The sequence below is a fragment of the Tachypleus tridentatus genome, chromosome 6 (genome assembly GCF_004210375.1).
Source record: "Tachypleus tridentatus isolate NWPU-2018 chromosome 6, ASM421037v1, whole genome shotgun sequence".
Classification (NCBI taxonomy): Eukaryota; Metazoa; Arthropoda; class Merostomata; order Xiphosura; family Limulidae; genus Tachypleus; species Tachypleus tridentatus.
The window spans coordinates 113,434,719-113,456,553 of NC_134830.1; the positions used below are offsets into that span (position 1 = coordinate 113,434,719).

At 33.7% G+C, this 21,835-nt stretch overlaps 1 protein-coding gene across 2 annotated transcripts in view; it reads right to left on the bottom strand.

The window, feature by feature from the left end:
- The window catches only part of WDR79 (Telomerase Cajal body protein 1 homolog), a 28,210-nt gene extending 9,666 nt beyond the window's left edge, over positions 1-18,544 (bottom strand). For both annotated transcript variants that reach the window (XM_076507070.1, XM_076507071.1), the window contains exons 1-4: positions 17,611-18,544; positions 13,018-13,135; positions 1,769-1,857; positions 1,378-1,468 (exon numbers count right to left, since the gene is read on the bottom strand). In XM_076507070.1, the coding sequence (XP_076363185.1) occupies positions 1,378-1,468; positions 1,769-1,857; positions 13,018-13,135; positions 17,611-18,524 (1,212 nt within the window). In that variant the 5' untranslated portion in view covers positions 18,525-18,544. The remainder of the gene's footprint in view (positions 1-1,377; positions 1,469-1,768; positions 1,858-13,017; positions 13,136-17,610) is intronic.
- Between the last annotated feature and the right edge of the window lie 3,291 nt (positions 18,545-21,835).

Here is a 21,835-nt window from a genome sequence, read left to right on the forward strand (position 1 = left end):
AAAAAATGCAAATACTGTTATGAAATATTTCAAGTGCACCATCCTAAATCTCAGCACGAAAAAAATTAACTAGTACTTTGAATACAGTATTGTACTGTTACATAAATATATTACTTTTTACCTTCAGCTTTAATACCATTGTCTTAAATACTGACTAAAACCTGAATCAAATTCTTCAGTGTGTGTACAACTTTAAACTTCTTGTGACATGTGATCAGAGAGTTATGGGTTCCAGATGTGCCAGTGCTCATCAAATCTTCCAACAGTGCAAAAATTCAATAAAGTAAGTGGTGTGGTATTACAAACATAGCATATGTAGTAACATAATGTAGAATAAGTAAATTTATAGCTAACTTCAAATTACAGCACAAAGTTATTCAAGTTATAAATTACAATGTAACAATGTAAAAACAGATTTTACACATTATTATTCAACTATCTTTAAAAATAGGTTTAGTAGATTCAAATATGACAAAATGTAAACAACAGTGGAAATTTACACTTAATTTAAAGTAGTCCAAAAGTTGGTAGAGTGTGCTGTCAGCCAGTTGCCTTCTCTCTAATCAGCTGTTCAAAATTAGGGACAGAAGCATACAGTCTCAGCAGCTTTGTTACAATTCAAAAAGCAATATAATACAACCACAGTTGAAAAGGCAAGTAAGTTTGGTGTCAAGAAAAGTTAAGCCCAAGGTTCTTAAATCATGAGATACCCCTCTCCCTCTGCCCAGTTATCAGGCCATGCTGGCCCAAGGATGAACAAACTTGAATTACAAAAAAAAATCTGAATGCTAAAAACTAGATTTTGACAATACCATGGAGCATAACATAGCTTTGCTCTTATAAACATTAAAGTAGTATGACAATATCTTGATTACTTAGATAGTTGAAATTATCAAAAACAGTAATAATTCAAACTCTAAGTCTGATTACATGTTTATCTTCATGAGGTGTGAAACTAACAAGCTGAGTAAACTTGAATTAATCAAAAATAATAATGGCAATATTTCAAGTACTTCACAGTTGAAATAACCACAACAGGACTGGAAACACCCACTATGATAAAATGATTATTTTTGTGGCATTAATTACTTAACTCACAATTTCAATTACTGGATAGTTATAATACCTAAAAACAGTAATTATCATAAACATTTGTTGAATGTATTCCAGATATGAATATATTTAATTACAATTTTATTAATCAATTACTTTATATTACACTAATTGTTGTAATTCGACCACAGGTAACAAATTATATTGATAAATATATAGTCAGGGTAGAATCCTTCCTGTGCTGAATGTAAGCTTTATATAGGCACAAGAGGATGAGGATAAAACACATTGCTGCTGGATGGGATAATATACAGCATTACTCACCAAATGATCAAAAGCTCTATATGTACATCGAAGTTCTCCAGTGAAAGCATCCCACATATGAATAGGATTATCACGTCCAGTGGTGACAAAACTGAAACAAGACCAACTAGTCATATACCACTACGCTCTTTTACATGGTTCATCCATACAGAAAATTTTGAAATATAGTTTACTAAAATTTAGGTATACATTTTTTTAAATTTACAAACTACTTATGTTTCAAGGAACTGAGTACATCTACATAAAAAACATAACAATGTATCAATATTTTTTTTTCTTGTCAGACTGCTTAACATTTACAAATATAGTAGCTGCTTGACAGATATAAGGTAAGTAGTAATGTAGTTTCTATGAACTTACTTATCAACAAAAAATATTTTTTCCCACTTACCAACAAGATGCAGGATTCCACGAGGACATGAATGGGTACCAACAATAGTCATACACCAGATCACCTTCTCGTACTTTCAATGCTGCATTCTATGTAATCCACCCAAGACATTAGAAAAAAAAGAAAATAACAGTTTCATGTAAAGTTAGGTGAATGAAGATATGCTAAAATATTTAACAATCTTCAAATGCTACATCCTTATCTTCTACCAAAACACTATATATAAAAACTGTTATTCAGTTTCATCCAGATAACCTGGTTAGGTATGTAGATTACAAATAAAATAAACTGTATATTCTAATTTCTGCTATTTTTATATACATTTATTTATTTAAATCAATAAAAGGACACAGTGACAAGTAGAAATTTCTCACTTTACTGAAAAATTGTATATAACCTTATATCATTCCAGATGTTTAAACTGGGATTTTAAATCAATAATCTCAATATGAATGTATCTGCACAATACAAAAGGCAGAATTTAGTTTTATTTCTAAACTTAGCTAGTGAAATACGTAATTTGAAGCATTTTCCTACTGTCTCATGGCATAATTAGTTCATCTCTAGAACTACTAACAAAGCATACGAGTCCTATTAAAACTATAAACTATTTACTCAACAAAAATATTGTGGCTATCAATAAGTTCACTGTTATAAAATCTCAAAAAACATAAGTCATATGAAATGTTAAGCAAATACTCCATCAATATTCTAATTAATCCCATTAAGTATGTGACTGATCTATTTTACATGGAAGATTAGTAATTTCATCCAATTCAATTTTGCCAGTTCTTAAATTAAATACAGGAAAAACAGAATATTCTCCAATATAATGTAGCATGTGAACTACACTGGGAGAATGGTATAAAAATAAGCTGACAAGGCAGTCAAAGCAGAAAGTGTAGTATACCATAACAGAGTTGTTAAAAAATAAAAGCTCAAGGAAGTGTTAAAATTGAAAACCTGGCATACCATAATATAGATTTTTTGAAATATGTGTTAAGAAATGCTATCAACACTTTACACAATCTAGAGTTAGTAGTACAAATGTTTACCAAAAAAGTAATCAAACTCAACACGTGAATTTACACTGTGGTTAAATCAAAAAGATTTCCAAACAATAATATGCACTGATACACATATACAAGAATGACAATATAAAAACAAATACACAAGTACACTGGTTTTTATATAACAAGATAATAATCTTTTATATAAATTATGCTTAAGTACAATGTTCTACAGATACAAAATGTCAATGAAACAATATAAACATCAATGTACACGTACGTACTACAGTTTACTAAATTCACTTGAAACTCCAACTCAGCACATACAGAGCTTAATTACATCCTGGGAAAAACTTTCCTAAACCACACTAGCAGAGTGCTTACTTGGCTATCATAATGCAGAAGGGTTATCATGACTCACAGATTAATGGCTAATGACAAACAACATTTTGGAATGAGTTTACATGCAAACTAAGTTTGAATAATAATGCTCAGTACACACAGAGTGTGTCATCCATCAAGTGGCGACAGTGTTAACTCTTATATCAGTTGCTATATATTTTATTGGCATCTGCTTTGACACATATACACATAGAGAATATTAACTAGGGATTATTTTGAAGGTACCTATAGATGGTAGCACTATACATTTAGTACCTATATGTAAGTTGCAATTTTGTCCAGCATTCACCGAGGATGATAGGGAGCCCAGCTTTGACTCCGTGCTAGACAGACGTGTTTTTACATTTCTCTTGCTATAATGACGCTGTCATTTCCAGGTCCTGCTGTGCCGTTCCCGCCAACTGTCCCGCCGGTAATCGTCGACGGTCTACCGCCTCACCTTTCGCCTCTTCAAGTTGCCACATTTATTGCGCAGGCCAAGCCTGGCGCTTCCATTGATCCGTCTAAAACGCGTATTCTCCGCCGAGGGGGAATCCTTCTCCAGCCGTCTAGGCCTGAAGACTTGTCCTACCTCTGTTCGCCATGGAACTCCCCTATGAAAATTAGTTGTGCACCCACGAAAGCCCTACTAGCTTATTCACAGTCTTCCTTAAAGAAGTACATCATTCCATCCAACCGAGTGAAATTAAATGCGCCGTTGAAACCCAAACCCAGTCAGTGTTATATGCCGTGCACCGAATTTATTCAAAATCCTCCCGTCAAGCTACTAAGTTCATGAAGATTGTAACACCCAGCAAACTTATTGCAGATACCATCCTACGTAACGGATGCTACTACCATATATTCCACTTCAATGCCGAACGCCCCCGACGCCATCCAACTACACCTAAAACTCCTAAACAACCTACACCTGTACCACAGCCTAGCGAAATACCCAATTTGCCCACAGCCACCCCGCTAACTGGAAACCAAACATCAGAAAAGTTTACCCAAACTGATTTTGAGAACAAAATATCCCGGGGCACACAAACCATCAATGAAGAATCAAAAACTTGTGAATCCTCTACCTCGACTGATAATATCCAAACAGCTGACGCGGTTTCTCAAACTAAGACAGACACGATTAATCAAAACACCCAGTATCCTGAAGATCCATGCATCACGAGAGCATCCAGCAAGCTTAAACTGCATAGTCTCCAGTATGTTAGAAGTAATTTCACCATGTCTCCCCCGTGCGACAAAATATTTAACCCATGCGTCGCAGAAGATCCGCCAAGTTCTTCAAAACAGTCGTTATTCTAGTTCGAATCGAAACGCATCCTAGTTACTGCCTCTATGTTTTATTATTACCAATAGCTTTATATTAGTAAGTGTTACTGTATGTCGCTGGTTATTAATCTGTGTTATTTCTTTCCTTACAGCTCCTTTTCCGGGCACGATCAGGGCCTATATTCGGCGCCCTGGTCGTGAAAGTGGGTTTTCTCGGGGTACTCCCGTTTCCCCCCACAGCAAAAGTTCCGTTTCGTAGGATCTATAGATCCCAGCGCTGAAAAGAGGTACGTTACTTTGGTATCTAAATCTAAATTCTATTTTAAATTAGTATCTAAATTTGACACATCCAAAATTTTAAGTGTTTAAAAGCTAATACATTCAAGTCACGAGACCTAATCATGTCGACGCACTGTGTTTGCATCTCTCGGCTCTCTTCATGTCAATATTTTCAAACATAATTCCTCGGACGCTTGTGGGTGTTGTGCTGAACCTTCCTCGTCGTTCTTCGTTGTCTCTCCGACCGGCAGGAACTCTTCTCAGCTTTTCCCAACGCCCCTCAATTAAGTTCAACAAACTATCAACTTCTAGGTCATTAGTGACCATCGCGTTAGATGAATAACTAACATGCCACTCCTGTCCATATAACTCGCTCCGTAATCAGTTAACTAATTTATTCTTGCCTTGTGTGGGGTGAAGAGAAACAGTAGTTTCTGACCGCCCCTGGTTATTTTTCGTTCGACTTTTGGAGAACGAAAGAATAATTTAACCAAAATACCTACCAAGGTCTGTCTGTCTGTCAGCATTCACCAACAATGTTCCAGATAAGAATTTGAGTCTGTAGTAATTTATTACCCCCATCTTGGGACTATGCTAAAAGCTTGTAAGTTGTAGTACTTTTGATAAATACTTACATTATTTAGTAAGCATCAATTATAGCATTATATTTTAACTGCATTGTTACTTAGGACTACAGTACAAAAACTTTGGTTTTAGATAAAAATAAAGCAATCAATGGTTCTTATTTACTTCACTGTCAACAGACATTATGGCTGAGAAACAATTAAGCACAGAAAAAATCCACAAACAGTACACTGTTATTTCAATGCTATAAAGTGAATACATGTAATCAAATGTCTGAATGCACATATTAAATTTCTAATAAAATAAAAAGAACCTTTCTTTGGCATTGTGTGCTGTCAGACCAGGCATGGCTTTTATTTTTATTATGTTTAAACAATTATAGGTTTTCCACTTTTTGGTAAGTTGCAGTCACACAGCCAGTAATTTCTAAACAAAATAAAAATGCATTTCTGCTTTTCTGAATACTACTTACAAAAATATCTTAAAACTACCTAATCATTTGGCTAAGATACGTTTTAATCTTTAATTGCCACAGTTCAACAGCAAAAGCACAGTCAAATTATCTACAATATCATAACTATTTTCATCAAAGTGTCACAATATTCATCTTTGACAAACCACCTGAATTTGGTTCTTACTCTATTTTAGACACTAAAGACTATCATATTCAACACTTATTATGCTGACTCACAAGGCATCATTACATAGCTAGGCATCATTAGGAATCACAGTCACACCTAGATTAAGAACAAACTTGTAAGGTTTGGTCATGTCACACTGCTGCTAGCTTTCATTAGTCATTCTCTGTTACAAACATCCTCTGTCATACTGTGCATTAAAATTGTTTTGGATTTTAAAAATAAACCACTGATGCTTCTCTAATGCCAGTATTACTATTTTCCATAAAGTAAATGGTTCTAACATGTGATCCAGATAAGTTAGGATTAGCAATGTCCTTTTTATAAATCGATTCCACTGTTGCCTTTGACACTTGTAACATATTTTCTCTCCTAGCCTTTAACATTCTGCATCAGGCCCTAAAGGCTAAAAAACCTCTCTTAACTGTTTGATATTTTCTCAAACATATATTTCCCAGTGGCTGGATTTCACTAAGTAGCCACAATATTGTGAATATATGAAATAAATGTTGTAAGTACACATTTCAAGTTACTAAAGTATTGAGTCACTATAGCAGTTGTATTCTCTTTGTTACCAAGGAAAGTCAGAGTGATTAAAACTGAGTAGTAACTTGTGTGCAACTTCTAGTGAATTTATCAATCTGAGTCTCTTAAATTTTGAGGACTGAATCATCAAATACCTCTTACATCGTCTGGAATTTTCTAATTCTTCATGCAGAATTGTTGCATCTGAGATAATCTTTTGTTGAATCTGTTCATGATACAGAGAGTTGAGTATGCTATACTAAACTGATTTTGAATATGCAAATCACACAACAACCACAGTTGATATAAAGTCCTGATGGAAAGGTATGTATCAGAATTTCATTTTACACAGTTCAGCATTTTATAATGCCACCAAACATTGATTCAGGACATGAAACAGCATTTTAAAAAGCAAAATATTCATACACTCGTATCATAAAAACATGTTCAGATTACAAATTTAGGATTTTTCATGATGAGAGAACCTTGTACTTTATGGGATTGGGAAATAAAGTAATGTGGGTCAATTTAAGAAATGTGGTGCCACCCAGAAAGAAACCTTCAATAAGTCATTCCCCAGACATGATAAGCAAAGTGCTCACTCTATGAACATAAAAGTCAGTGGTAAAATCAATTCACATGACCCAGGCAACAGCAAACAACACAACCAATAAAGATCTTAGTCTGTAAAAGCAACAAAAGTCACGTGTACATAAGTTGTGTCTGTGACACTCCTGTTCAACCATTATGTACCTCAATAGCTAAAGAGTGAAATGACCTACACACACCTGTCACTGGAATGCAGTGTAGACTTGGATTATTGAACTAAGAACTGGGAAATCTACACTATATGGATTGTGAAAAACATGTAGAAGAATACTGTGCTTAGGACTTGGCAGTCTCACAACAGATCCTTTTGCAATAGACATTAAGTAATATGGCTGCTACTGAAATATCAGACACAGCATGGCTGGAGATGGTAACATGGACTGTCATAACTTGGTGAGGCTCAAAAATTGTATTAATGTGACTTGCGACATAAGACAATTTGTCTGCAGCACAAATGGAGAGTATTTGACCTTAAGCTACAACCTTATATCTGTATTTGCCCCATATTACAGAATTTCATCTATTCCAACCTATGACACATCCTAATATCAAAAACCAATGTTTTTCAGACTGTTAACTCAATGAACACCAATAATTTGTGCCTTTCTATCATTAATATACAAATGCCACACACACACAAATGGTGAAAATTAAACCTAACTTGCTTACTAAATATTTGAAGGAGAAAATCAGGAATAAACGAATGAAAAAAATTTCAAAGTTTTAAATTACAAAAATTTTAGAAGACTTAGATGACTGTAGAGAGTCAAGAGATCTGTTCAGAAAAGAAACTAAAAATTCCAAAATGGGAGTGCTGGGTGGCCCCATCCACCATAACTACAACCTTAACCTGTTCAGTGCCATAGACAAAATAACTCATCCAAGCCGATCGGTAACACAGTGCCACAAACGAGTTAATTTGTTCTCAATAATACCTAATTTCAACGCTAGATGTCAGCACCACACATACATTTGACCTACTTACAAATTGTTTCACTTTCGATCCAAAATGGCATCACGAAAAAAGTTAATTTGTTCTCAATAATACCTAATTTCAACGCTAGATGTCAGCACCACACATACATTTGACCTACTTACAAATTGTTTCACTTTCGATCCAAAATGGCATCACGAAAAAAGTTACAAAATGAAGAAGTATCAGAGTTGTATTGTAACAGCTGAAATACTTGGCAGTTAACAGGTTAAGTATGATGATAATATTATAGTGTTCTGAATGTTAGATTTCTTAACCTACTTATTGGTCACATTGAAAGTTTGGTAAATTGTGCTAGTTTGGGGAAAAATCTGTTCTAGCAATTGGTATATATTTTGTATGTCCTAAAATGCATATCTGAAAGATACATCAATTATTTTGTTTGAACACTCACATTTATGAGACTTGTGAAAGAATGTCTAAAAGTTTTACTCAAGTGCAAAAGAGCTTGAGTATGCAACATATGATCCATATTCTTGTTTTTATGTATATACATACAGAATACCTGATACCCAGGTATTATAAGAAATTTCTTCATAGTAGGAATAATTAAGCCTGATTGGTTAGAAAAAATAATAAACACAAATAGTTATGAGGTAAAATAAAAATGAAATTAATTAATGAACTTTATTTTGAAGAATTAAAACAATGAATATTTTGTTTGGAAAAAATGAAAACTAAAAATTTATTGACTAAAGAAAAATCTATCTAATCTAAATTGCACCCTGTTTTCTTTTCATTTTCTTCATGGAGTTCTCAGTAACATCAAATGGCAATTTCTAATACTCATCGGGCATTAATGCTGTGCTCTATGTCTGAATCATGATTCATAATTAAGTCTAAAACAGTTTCCACTGCACTAAACATTTTTTCCAAGTTCCTGTAAGGGAAATTCTTCTTCCCGCTCTTCACTAGCACCTTCGTTACACTCCAAACTTTCTTCTTCTTCCTCATATGCTTGATATTGGTCTAAATTAAGAAGCATATTATTGTCAAGAGCTTGAGAATGTGTGTCAATGCAGTCTAGAATATTAGCCACTTCCAAAGACTATAATCCATGATTGAGGTTGGTTGGTTTGTTTTATGGCACAAAGCAGCTTGGCTATCTGCACCAAACAACCAGTAAAAAGTTAAAATTAAAGTAAATTTAGTAAAATTCATAAAAGAAAATTAAGATAAAACAAAGTTAAAAATAAACCATAAATAGCTTTAAAACCAATGTTTACATCCAGTCTACAAGTGTAAGAGAAAAACTACAGTAATACAAGCTGTAAAGGACTTTCTGTAGCATAACTGTAATTATCATAACTTGCCAGGGAGACTAACAGATAAGTCAAAAAACTACTGTCAGACACCTGAAGTTGGCCTTTCCAGTCCGGGTTCCAAGTTATTTGATGTTATGGTGATTTTCAAAAAGTAAAGTAATAAAAGTTTTGAAAGACTTGCAGCAAAATTTTAATTATAACTAGGCAGGATGACTAATGAGTAGTTCAAACAGCAGTGTTAGTCACCTGAAGTTGGCCTTACCAGTCCTGGTTTCGAGTTATTTGACGTTATGGCCATTTTCTAATTTCAAATCAAATTAGATGAACTTTGATTTTTAAAAGGGAATCCCATTAAAAAAGGCCTCATGTATAAATTAAAAACTTGAGTAGCATTAAAAAGATTAATGGCCTTTAAAAAACTAAAAACATTTCCAAAGTAGACAGTGTCACCATCACCAATAACACTGTCTAATGTTATGGATAAACCTTGAGACAGAACATGCTTAAAATGGTGCCGTCATTGTGAATCATAATGATGACAAGAAAGTAAAATTTGGTTTATTTTGATCCAAGTTTTACACAAACTACACCTTGGTGCATTAGTCCCAGATAAAAGAAATCAATGAGTTAAAAAACTGTGACCAATGTGTAGTCTAGTTAGAACAACTTCCTCTTTCTGATCCTTATGGAAGCAAGATGGCCAAAGTCCAATATAGAGTTTTATTTGGAAAAGCTTGTTTTCCTGTTGCTCATTCCAAGTCAACTGCCAACTAGCATGGAGCTGAGCCTTGAATACAGGACCATAGTTCATGTATGGGACAGGCACAACAGTGATAGTGCCAGAGCAGATAGATTTAGCTGCAATGTTGGCAAGCTCATTCCAGCGAATACCAACATGACTCGGTATCCAGAAAAACTGGATAGAAGTACATGTTAAAGAGAAATGGGCTAGTCAGTTTAGAATATCTGTGAGAACAGGGTGTGAACTAATGTGAAGCAATTCCAGGGCCAGTAGAGAACTAAATGAGTCAGTATAAATAGCTCAGTTTAAGCACTACTTAGCTTCCATGCGATACAGGGCAAGAGAAATGGCATACAGTTCAGCAGTGAACACAGAAGCTGTAGAGGGGATTTTGCATACAACCACTAAACCACAACAAACCATGGTAGAGCCCACACAGTCACCTGATTTTGAACCATCTGTATAAGTAGGAATGGAAGGATGGTTCAAAAGATGTTCAGTGTATAACAGACACTATTTTCAATTGGGGATGTCTGCTTTTCTCTGATGACTTAAAGATAGGTCGCATTTGGGGACTGTAAAAAGCCATAGTAGGATAGGCTGACCAGTGGCTACAGCAATGTTATCCAAGGACAGACCCAATTCATCCAACTGCACCTGGATATGAAGGCCAAAAGGAGCAATGGCAGATCATCTGTTCTGAAAAACTATGGCCCACTGAGGAAGTAAAACACAACCCCAGGTGGGATACTTTGGTAAAGAACAAAGTTTCAAAGCATAAACTAAAGACAGTTGCAAACAGCAGAGATCCAAAGAAGGTTCATGAGACTCTATGTACAAGCTTTGAACTGGGGAAGTGCAAAAGCCTCAGTGCAAAGCCGAAGTCCTCAATGACAAATGGGGTCCAGCGTCTTTAAGGCCGAGGTCCTGGCAGAGCCATAGACCAGTTTTCCATAGTCAAGTTTCAATCGAATAAGAGCACAATATATCTTTAGTGCTGAACATTGATCTGCTCCCCAAGTGGTGGAAGAGAGGACACAGAGGATGTTCAGTGTTCTTGTACATGTGACCCATAGCTGCTTGATGTGTGGTATAAAGGTCAGCTTACAGTCAAAGATAAGCCCCAAGAAATTTGTCTCAGGGACCACAAGCAGCACAAGTTCACCAATACGGAGATCAGGATCAGGGTGAATACTCCATTGGCAGCAAAAGAGCATGCAAACAGTTTTAGAGAGAGAGAGAAGTTAAAGTCAATTGCTGTAGTCCACTTCAGTTAATGATTAAAGGCAGTCTGTAGCTGCCGCTCAATATATCTCGTGTTTGATGACTGACATGAGATGTGAAAGCCGTCGACATACAGCCAGTTTGCAACAGTAATTGGGAGTTGTTTAGTGATGGCATTAATCTTTATACTGAAAAGTGTGACACTCAAAACACAGCCCTGAGGGACTCCAAGTTCCTGCAGAAAAGAATGGGAAAGTGTGAACTCACATAAACTTGGAATCTCCTGTCCATGAAAAAATTTTCAATAAAAATGGGTGAATAGCCACGTAACCCACATACATGGAGATCTCGCAAAATGCCATACCTCCATATTGTATCATAAGTCTTTTCAATGTCAAAAAATATTAATAGAAGATGTCATTTGAGAAAGGTTTCTCTGATTGACGTTTGAAGTTGAATAAGGTGGTCCACAGTGGAGCGCTGTCATTGGAACCCACACTGTGTGGGAGAGGAGGTTGTTTGATTCAAGGAACCAAACAAGACATGCATTAACCATGAGAATTATAAAAAAATCAGCTTTGTATCATATTAAGTCTTAGGGCTATGGCTTATTAAAAAAGGCAATGTTTTTTACGATTTTGGGTTTTCATGTGATTTTACTGCCTCACTATGAAAATCCTAAGAGATATAAACTTGGTTTGAGACCATTTTTGGATTCTGTGAGATTAATTCAGTCAGTGTAGCAAATTTCAGCCTTCTACCACCATTACTCTTGCAGCTTTAAGCAGCCAAAGTTGCCCAAAAATGAATTTGCCAAAAATAAGAAACAAATTAACTAAATTTTACAGGGCTGTAAATCAGACACTATTAGAGATATTGACCTAATCTTTGACAATTGTTCATTATATGGGTAGATGAGTATATGTGAATTTTTTCAAGGCATTATATGGGGTCACCTGCAGCCCCCTGGATGATTTAACATGGAATGACCCTAGAGGCCAGTTATTTAATGGAGTTTCAGAGGAAAATTTATAATTTTCTCAAAAAAAGAAAAAAAAAGATAAATTTAAATGTTTACTTTTCCTAAGGATGATTGTACAAGGACAACCCTAAAGAACCAAATGACTTCTTGTTGGTTAATAGTCTTTTTTTTATTTTATTATTATTTCAAAAATTCTCATTTTTATTGCCATAAAATCAATTAGTAGTTGGGCTACAATAACATTGCTTTCTGTCATACTTAACTAATTTTATACAGAGCCTTCAAATCACCATTTTTTCTTTTAGATTTATTACACTGAGTAATTTTTATATTTTGACTTCTACAAACTCAGTTTTTAAGAACTTACAAAATATTGAATGCAATTATTCATTTTCCATGAGAATTACAAAGGAAAACATACCAGTAATAAGTAGGATTAATTTCAATATTGATAATGCTTTTGCTAAAATGTTGTTTTGTGTAACCTATATGCTATTAAGAACTCTATAACCAACAGTAATGGACCAACAAGCAACTGGGTACATAACACAGCTTAGAAAAATATGATTAAAAAACTGACAATTTCCACAATTCTGGACGTAAAATATATACACACATATACAAATCACTTAGTCTGTTATGCTAGAACTTTTAGGTTCACATCTAAACTTTTACACAGATACAGGATCTTAATCACTTATGTTGTTCTTAAAAGTTTTTCTTACCATTTCTTTGATATCATCCCATATCACATATTGATAGTTGCTTGATTCACTTGGTAAATTAAACAACCTTAAACAGTTATCTTCACTGTTGGTTAATATACAACTTCCATCTGGAGACCTAATAACAAAGAATAAATCACATCTCCAAGCATACTTCATGGAGGTGGAAAAAAAAAAGTGACAGAAGTCTTCCACATGACAATCGCAAATACCCTTACTAATTAAGAATGTTAAGAAGCATTTTAATCTTAAGTTTATACGTTCAAAAGACAATGAGCCATTAAATTCAAAAATATAATTTTAAGTTATACATTACAGTTATATATAAGACCCACAGCTTGACTGCAGAAAGGGTAGCATGGAGTTTAATTAAAGAGTTCAAGTATTTCAGCTTCTATTCTACATAAAGATTAGGCAATACTATACCTTTTTTATTAAGATTCAAAAGGAATAATGCTATCAATTTTGGTGCTGTTACCAGTAATGTAAGTATCCAGTGAAGAAACTGAAATAAATGGTGACAATAGTTAGTTGTTCTACTAAAGTCAATTGTGATACCTGACACCACACAACAACTATCACCTTATATTGTGCTACGTGTAGAATTGAGAAGTGATGTTTCCAACACTGCCATATGTGTATTGTGTAAAATGTTTGAAATACCAGAGCAAGGGAAGATGCATACTGTATGGGCATATTTGCACAGTTAGTCATTTGCAACCACATGCAAGGGAAACCTGCAATGCAAATATTAGATTTGTTCCATTCATCAGTGATATAACAGGCATATCAGTTTGTCAAGCAGGGTTTTATAGGTTGCATGCCATAGATTTTAAACTGTGAATAACAAGTTTTTTAATAGTTGGTTGTGAAGAGGAGAAACACATCAAATGTGAATAAAATGGGCAAACTAGCCTGCCCTTTGAAATAGAAAAAACTAGGGCAATATGTATAAAATATTACTGTTTATAATGTTTTAACTTTACCAGTGCAAGTTACTGACAAAAATTAAAGCTATAAAATATAAATGTTGGAAGTGTCCCACACTCTACTAAATTTAAAGTACAAAAACACCTAAAATGGAACAGAAATGCATCATTTATAATACAAATGTTTTTAACTGTTAAAATTGATGAAACATTATTTTTAAATGATGCTTGTCTACCTCAATTCAACTGTTTTTTAATTTTAAAGTTAGAAAATAAAGCTGATATTTGATATTAACCATCACATATTTTTACATTTAAACAATTAAAGTTGTTTGTGAATTGCAGAATAACTTCTGGGTCATTCCATGTCAAATCATCCAGATTTTGGAAAATTTTCCAGGTGACCCCTTCAGAATGCCTTGAAAAAAATTCATATGTGCTGATCTACCCATATAATAAAGAACTGCCAAAGATTAGATCAATATCTCTAATAGTTTCTGATTCACAGCTCTGTAAAATTTAGTTAATTTGTTATTTATTTTTGGCAAATTCATTTTTGGGCAACTTTGGCTGCTTAAAGCTGCAAGAGTAATGGTGGTAGAAGACTGAAATTTGTTACACTGACTGAATTAAACTCACAGAATTCAAAAATGGTCTCAAACCAAGTTTATCTCTCTTAAGATTTTCATAGTGAGGCTGTAAAATCACCTGTAAACCTAAAATTGTAAAAAACATTGGTTTATTTAATAAGCCATAGCTCTAAGACTTAATATGATACAAAGCTGAATTTTGTTTTCAAATTTCCTATAATATATCAGTTGATAAATCAGCAATTGTTGTAATTAAAAGTATGTTAGATCTCCTGTAAAAAAATGTAGTTGCATGCAACTTTGTATGATTTAGCTAAAAATAGCCCTACTTCAGGCCACAGTTTGACCATGTCACCAGTTATTCAGCCTTTTCAGATTTTTACCATATATTCTTACATCTCTGAATATGATCTACAAAAAAATTCAGGATGGTGTTCAGCCTACCTTTCGAGTTATAATTTTTTAAAGTATCCTCTGACCATACGTTGTTTACTTGACAAAAACAACTTCAATTCAAGTGTGTTACTGTCTGCAAATATATCCATACAAATTTGAAATAATTTATGAATCCCATTGAAATATTCTAATCAGCCTTTAACATATATTCTTTCATCTCTGAACATGATCTTCAAACAATGAAGGTTGTGAAAAATAATAAATTATCAAAATTTAAGTGTCTCTGATATGTACCATTGGGCAAAGGACCACATTCAGGGTATTCAGTTCTTTCTTGTCAATCAGGAATCAGTCCTGCAGAATTGTGTAAAGTTTGATCTACTTGAGCACTATGAAAAATGCAAAACTGTAGCAGGTATTAGGTCACATCATAGCTTTATTCCCCACTCTACCAACAAATTGAATATGAGAAGGCTATCAGATGATGATGTGTACACAGTTGTAACTGTTGGTAGTAGCAGTGAAAGTGATGCTGCAGCAGCTCAAATAGGGTCTAATGATAGCAATGACAATTAGTAGCCAGGGAAATATGTGGTGTGCATATACGATCATGAATGGTATGTGAGACACATAAAAGATAAATCAGATGAACATTCCGATGTGTTGGTGTCATTTATGAAAAAGTCAAGAAACAAACTGTTCTCATGGTCTGCAAGGTCATGTAAAGATGAAAGCTGGATTCCTTCCAACATATTCTTTGTCTGATAAGTGCACCTACCGTGCAAGGCAGTAGTGCTCGCCACTATGTTCTAAGTCAAAGTGATCTCAACATAATCAAACCCAAATTTCAGAAATGTATTCAAGCTGTCTGAACAAAGCAATGTTTATTTGATGTTGTTGAGGCTAATTTATCACCAAAGCAGTTTTTGAAACATTTTATTGTCACGATTATTGCAGTTTGGTGTGACTATAATCTTTCTCAGTTGTCCCCTGTTGTAGCACTGTGCTTTTTGTGTCTGATTTACCATTGTATTTATTATATTATGAATCTTAAACTCAGCCATATCTGCATAACTGTAATGTATACACAATATATTTGCATTGCCATGTGATCTAACTTGTTATGCCAATAAACTTGTTCAGAAATGAATTAATTCTTTCTTGTTTATTACAACTTCATTATTTAACATTGTGAAAGGCTGGTTGGAATATTTCAGTGAGATTTGTAAAATTCTGATAGGTATTTTTCAAAAATGTATGGATATATTTGCACACAGTAACACACCTGAACTGAAGGTTTTCTTACATAAAAAATGTATGGCCAGAGGATATTTAAAAAATTATAACTCAAAAAGTAGGTTGAACACCATCCTGATTTTTTTAGTAGATCATATTCAAAGATGTAAGAATATATGGTAAAAATCTGAAAAGGCTGAATAACTGGTGACATGGTCAAACTGTGGCCTGAAGTAGGGCTATTTTTAGCTAAATCATAAAAAGTTGCATGCAACTACTTTTTTTTCAGGAGATCTAATAGACTTTTAATTACAACAATTGCTGATTTATCAACTATGTTATAGAAAATTAGAAAAAAAAATCAGCTTTGTATCATATTAAGTATTAGAGTTATGGCTTATTAAATAAACCAATGTTTTTTTACAATTTTGGGTTTTCAGGTGATTTTACAGCCTCACTATGAAATCCTAAGAGAGATAAACTTGGTTTGAGACCATTTTTTAATTATGTGAAATTAATTCAGTCAGTGTAGCAAATTTCAGCTTTTTACCACTATTACTCTTGCAGCTTTAAGCAGCCAAAGTTGCCCAAAAATGAATTCATCAAAAATAACAAAAAATTACTTGAAGTTTACAGAGCTGTAAATCAGAAACTATTAGAGATATTGATCTAATCTTTGGCAGTTTTTCATTATATGAGTAGATGAGCACATGTGAATTTTTTCAAGGCATTCTGTGGGTGTCACCTGCAGCCCCCTTGGATGATTTGACATGGAATGACCCTTCTGCAGTATTTCTGGATCTTCTAGAATCATGCTGAATTTCAACTTGCCTTCTGAAAATAAATGTTCATATAGTACCAAATACATTATAATGAGTGCACAAAACATGTATAATACCTGTATAATAAAAACTGTTGGTTATGACAAAAAAAAACTGAACAATAAAGAAAATCACAATTTAACAACACATGTTTAACCTTCCCTATATCTTTCTTTATATGATGATACATTTTGGTAATGTAAGTACATCTGTTTCTCATAAAATTAAATCTCAGAAAGAAAAAAAAAAGATTGCAAACAGAAGTTCTACTTTATGTTATACCTATGCACATAACTTCCAAAGTTAAATCTAAGGTTTTGAAATAAGGAACAAAGTTAAAATGCTGCCTATAGATAATTAAAAGTACTTATAAAAATTATTTAGATAAAACATTTCAAATTATACAGGCATATTACCTATGTTTTCAATTGTATAAATAAAATTTAATATTTTGAAAGGTATAATGCTTTTCAGACTTTAGTTTTGCAAAGAGAACTATATTCAGCTCCCAGAAAATACAATGGAAAAAGATAGGTAAACCAGCACATTAACATTTCTTTTATTGGAAAATATGAAATTAACATTATAACTTTTAATTCCTGACTCACTTCATTTACTCACCATTTACATCCTTTAATGAAGTTTTCTGCATATTTCTGACTGGAAAAATCATTCCATGATCCTGTTATTTGAATTGGAATAACACTAAAGTCATGCTTTGGAATAAGGTTTACATTTGCAAAATCCTGAAGATTATCATTCTCAAATTCTACTTCAACCTTTAATTTTTTGAGCACAGTGTGTTCATTTTCCTCCCAATCTTCTCTTTCTCTTTTGATAATAATATCTGCATCTAATACAAGCAAAGGTTTAACAACATCTCTATCACAATTAAACGAAACTTGAAAATTGTTATAACTTGTTTCAATTTCTTGGTTATCAATGGGTTGTAGTTCACTTTGGAATGTTTCAGGTCTCAGCAGATTCATGTCATATGAATTTTTCGAATCTGGACTCAACTTTGCATGCTCTGCAGCAATGATCATATTATGTTCATTTTCTGATGTAATAACTAAAGTACTGCAAGCAGTAGTATGAGTCTGGTCTTTTACTGCTGGATTTACAATGTTAGAGTTACTAGTAGTACTAATATTATTGTTTGTAACACATTTAATATCAAAACTTTCAGTTAAAACTTCATAAGGCTGACAGTTTATACTATTGGTGCATTCTATAAAACTTATATTAGCCTTAGTATTACTGACATTCGTAATACTTATACCACTGCCATTAGTAGTAGTAGTACTATTAATATTATTAACAATAACATCACGCTCGTTCTCCAGATTACAAGTTTCTGTTTCTTCCGTATTTACATTAGATGTAAGTGTTGGTGAGTTCAACAGTTTTTCATCTTTACAGGTATTTAAACTTTTTCCGACATCAATACCTCTCAGATATACCTCTGGAGTAATTGTAATCTTTTCATCACTACCTACATCATGAACTTGTAAATCTCTTAAACGCACCTCCATATTGAAATTGCGACCTCTACTTAAACCAATTATTATGAATATATACTTGAATAAATATATGAACCCCATAACTCCATGATTACTAATATACATTGAAGTCATTGAATAATGAAATAGAGAACTTAAGAAATGTTTCAAATATCTTTATGAAACATCCTATTCATTAATTACAATGTATGTGACTTTTTTAATGATACTTGTCTCTCGTACTGTTCCTTGCAGTCGAACGTTCATAATTAAACAAATCCATACTTAATTAATTTTATACTTGAAAATGAATAATTAGTTAAGAGCCAGAAGATACTTGAATTATCCTTCTAATATTTTTAGAAGTCGCTTTCATCTATTACTTCACATCCTGTAATCATCATTCGTGAAATAATTTAAATTATATTATTCAATTGTTTTAAATGCCCCTATTCCAATAATGGCGTAGCGTTATTGTTTTTTTTTTTTTTTAAATTAAGCACAAAGCTACACAATGGACTATCTGTGCTCTGCTCACCACGGATATCGAAATCAGTATTTTAGCGTTGTAAGCCCACAGACATACGTCTGAGCCACTGGAGGGGGAGGCATGGCTTAGCGCTAAGTCTGCAGGTTATAGTATTAAAAATTGGTTTAAAATACCAGCAGGGGAATAAACACAAACATTCTATGGCGTAGCTTTGTGGTTAGTAACAAGAAATCTTTAAGCCTTTTTATGCAGTGCAACCTTAAATCACTGGTATAACTTCTTTCATAAGTGAGGTTGGAATAGAAGTCAATTGGTGTAAGCTTTGCAAAACCACATTTATTGATTTCTGTAAACTTGAAATAGCTATTCAGTTTTATTTTCCATTGAGTATTAAGTACAAATGATGTGCAACTTAACCTATAATTAAATTATATACATTTTTAAGCTTTATTGGAGTATTCAAACATCAATTAAATGAATATTGTTCATCATAAAGCAATAATTTTGAAAAATATGCCGATGAGAACAAAAATCCATATTTGTAGGAAATGGACATCAGAAGGCGATACATCTGTTTAATGTGACTACCATTCATGATAACGACAACCTGGAACTTTGAATAACATAACAGACAGCTGAGATGCATTTTTACAGTTGGGATCGTTTTATTTATATCGTTGGATAAAACGAGCTCGTAATACAGGGGTCATAACTAACTTAAAACAGGTGCAATGTTAAATAAATTCTGCATTAAACAAGTGCATCAATTAAATACTCCCGATAGTGGAGAAGTGCACAAGTTGTGCATTATCTAAGACATCATCGTAAAAGAACGCTTATACTTAAAATTAAGACAACAGCATTGATACCGAAGCAGAAGAGAAACGTTTCGTTCTTAGCTTCTTTCCGTAAGGTAGGAGGAAGTTCATACGAAATCAGTGAATTTGAACTTTATTTCTTTTACAGCATTTTCGGCTGTCCACGATATCTCATTGTTTGACAATTAACAGAACGAAATTTCCTGAAATATCTACACGTCCAAAAGTTTTTATTGCATGGAGTCTTATGAATAATAAATATGAATCATGTTTGAACCATAATTTTTCTTGGTACAACGGGAGTGAGTAACATCAGGTTATACTTGAGATCCAGTCATATTTATGCAACTTCTTTTGCTGATAGTTCATCATAATTACATTAATTAAGGTCAGGGTAGCTGCTGTGGTATGCAGAACTTGGAAAGTCTTTGCTTCAGTTTTAATTGTTTAGTTATATTCCTATAATGTCTCAATATTGTTAAAATTAAGATTGAATATCTATATGTCCAAAAATGTTACATAAATACACAGGCTTTCATAGGGTGTCCTAACTTTTCACATGACTGTATATATAAGACAGGGTGTCATAATATAATAGCATTTGTATACAAATAAGCATTTTTAACTTTGACATTGTTTAGGCAGAGTATTCATGATGAAACTTTGTAGAATGAACGGCAAATGCCTGTTGTGGAGACACAAGTGTGGAGGACGACATTTCGAAAGTCTTCTGCCTCCACACTTGTGTCTCCACAAGAGGCAGTTGCCGTCAATTCTACAAAGTTAAGCATTGTTAACATTTCATACAGATTTCATATTTCCACCTTCCTTCCCACTGTCCATTTTAAGGCCAGTCACAGTCTTGATGTAACTGGACAGAATTTCTCTTAGAGTGACATTTTGCATATTGTAGAAAACGTGTTAATTAACAATTATGAATTAATTATATCAATATACCTTTTTTGCTCTATTTCTATTGATCCGTTCTTTATCAGAAACTAAATATTTTCTAAATAAACTATATAAGAACAAAATTTCTACTTCACTGTCACCTAGAATCGCTGTTCACTGGTTACACGATTCTTGTAACTCCTCACTTCAAGGATAAGTTAACTGTAAGGAGTTACAAGAACTGCAGTATTTATAAAATTCAGTCACATAGCGTTGGCTGTAATTCGACACTTTACTGTCAGTTATCACAATGATTGCTGATCCGATGGTTGGAACTGATCTTAGTACTGTCTTTTTTTAAACAAAAAACATCTTAAAGATTTTTTGTTGTGGAAACAGACTAAACGTTTGTGCAACATTGCCGAAATCGAACGTGCAGTGGTAAAAAACAACAACAACAAAAATATGTGATCCTGTCCACAGCATCGTGTCCGAAAGGGCAGGAACCCTATATATACACTATTAATATTGTTACGGGAGAACTTATGATCATAATAAAAGGTGAGAGGAAAACAAGCTTAGTTTCAAAATCTGTAATGTTTTTGTGATAAAACGGAAGCTCTGGACAAAATATTTAATAAATAAAAATAATTGCTATGTTATCAAAACACGATACAAAAAAGGCATCACTTACAGAAATATAAAATTATTTTACTTCTGCTCGGCCCGGCCTGCCCTGGTGGTTAGGGCAATCGATTCATAATCCACAAGGTCGCAAGTTCGAATCCCCCTCATACAAAATATATTTGCCCTTTAAGCCATGGGAGCGTTATCATATGACAGTCAATCCCATTTTTCGTTGGTAGAAGAGTAGCCCAAGAGTTGGCGGTGGGTGGTGATGACTAAATGACTTCCCTCGAATTTTACACTGCTAAATGAGGGACGGCCCGGCATGGCCAGGTCGTTAAGGCACTTGACTTGTAATCCTAGGACCGCGGGTTCGACTCCATTTCGCACCAAACATGCTCACCCTTTCAGCCGTGGGAGGGTTATAATGTGAATGGCAAACCCACTATTTGTTGGTAAAAGAGTAGCCCAAGAGTTGATGGTGGGTGATAATGACTAGCTGCCTTCCCTCTAGTCTT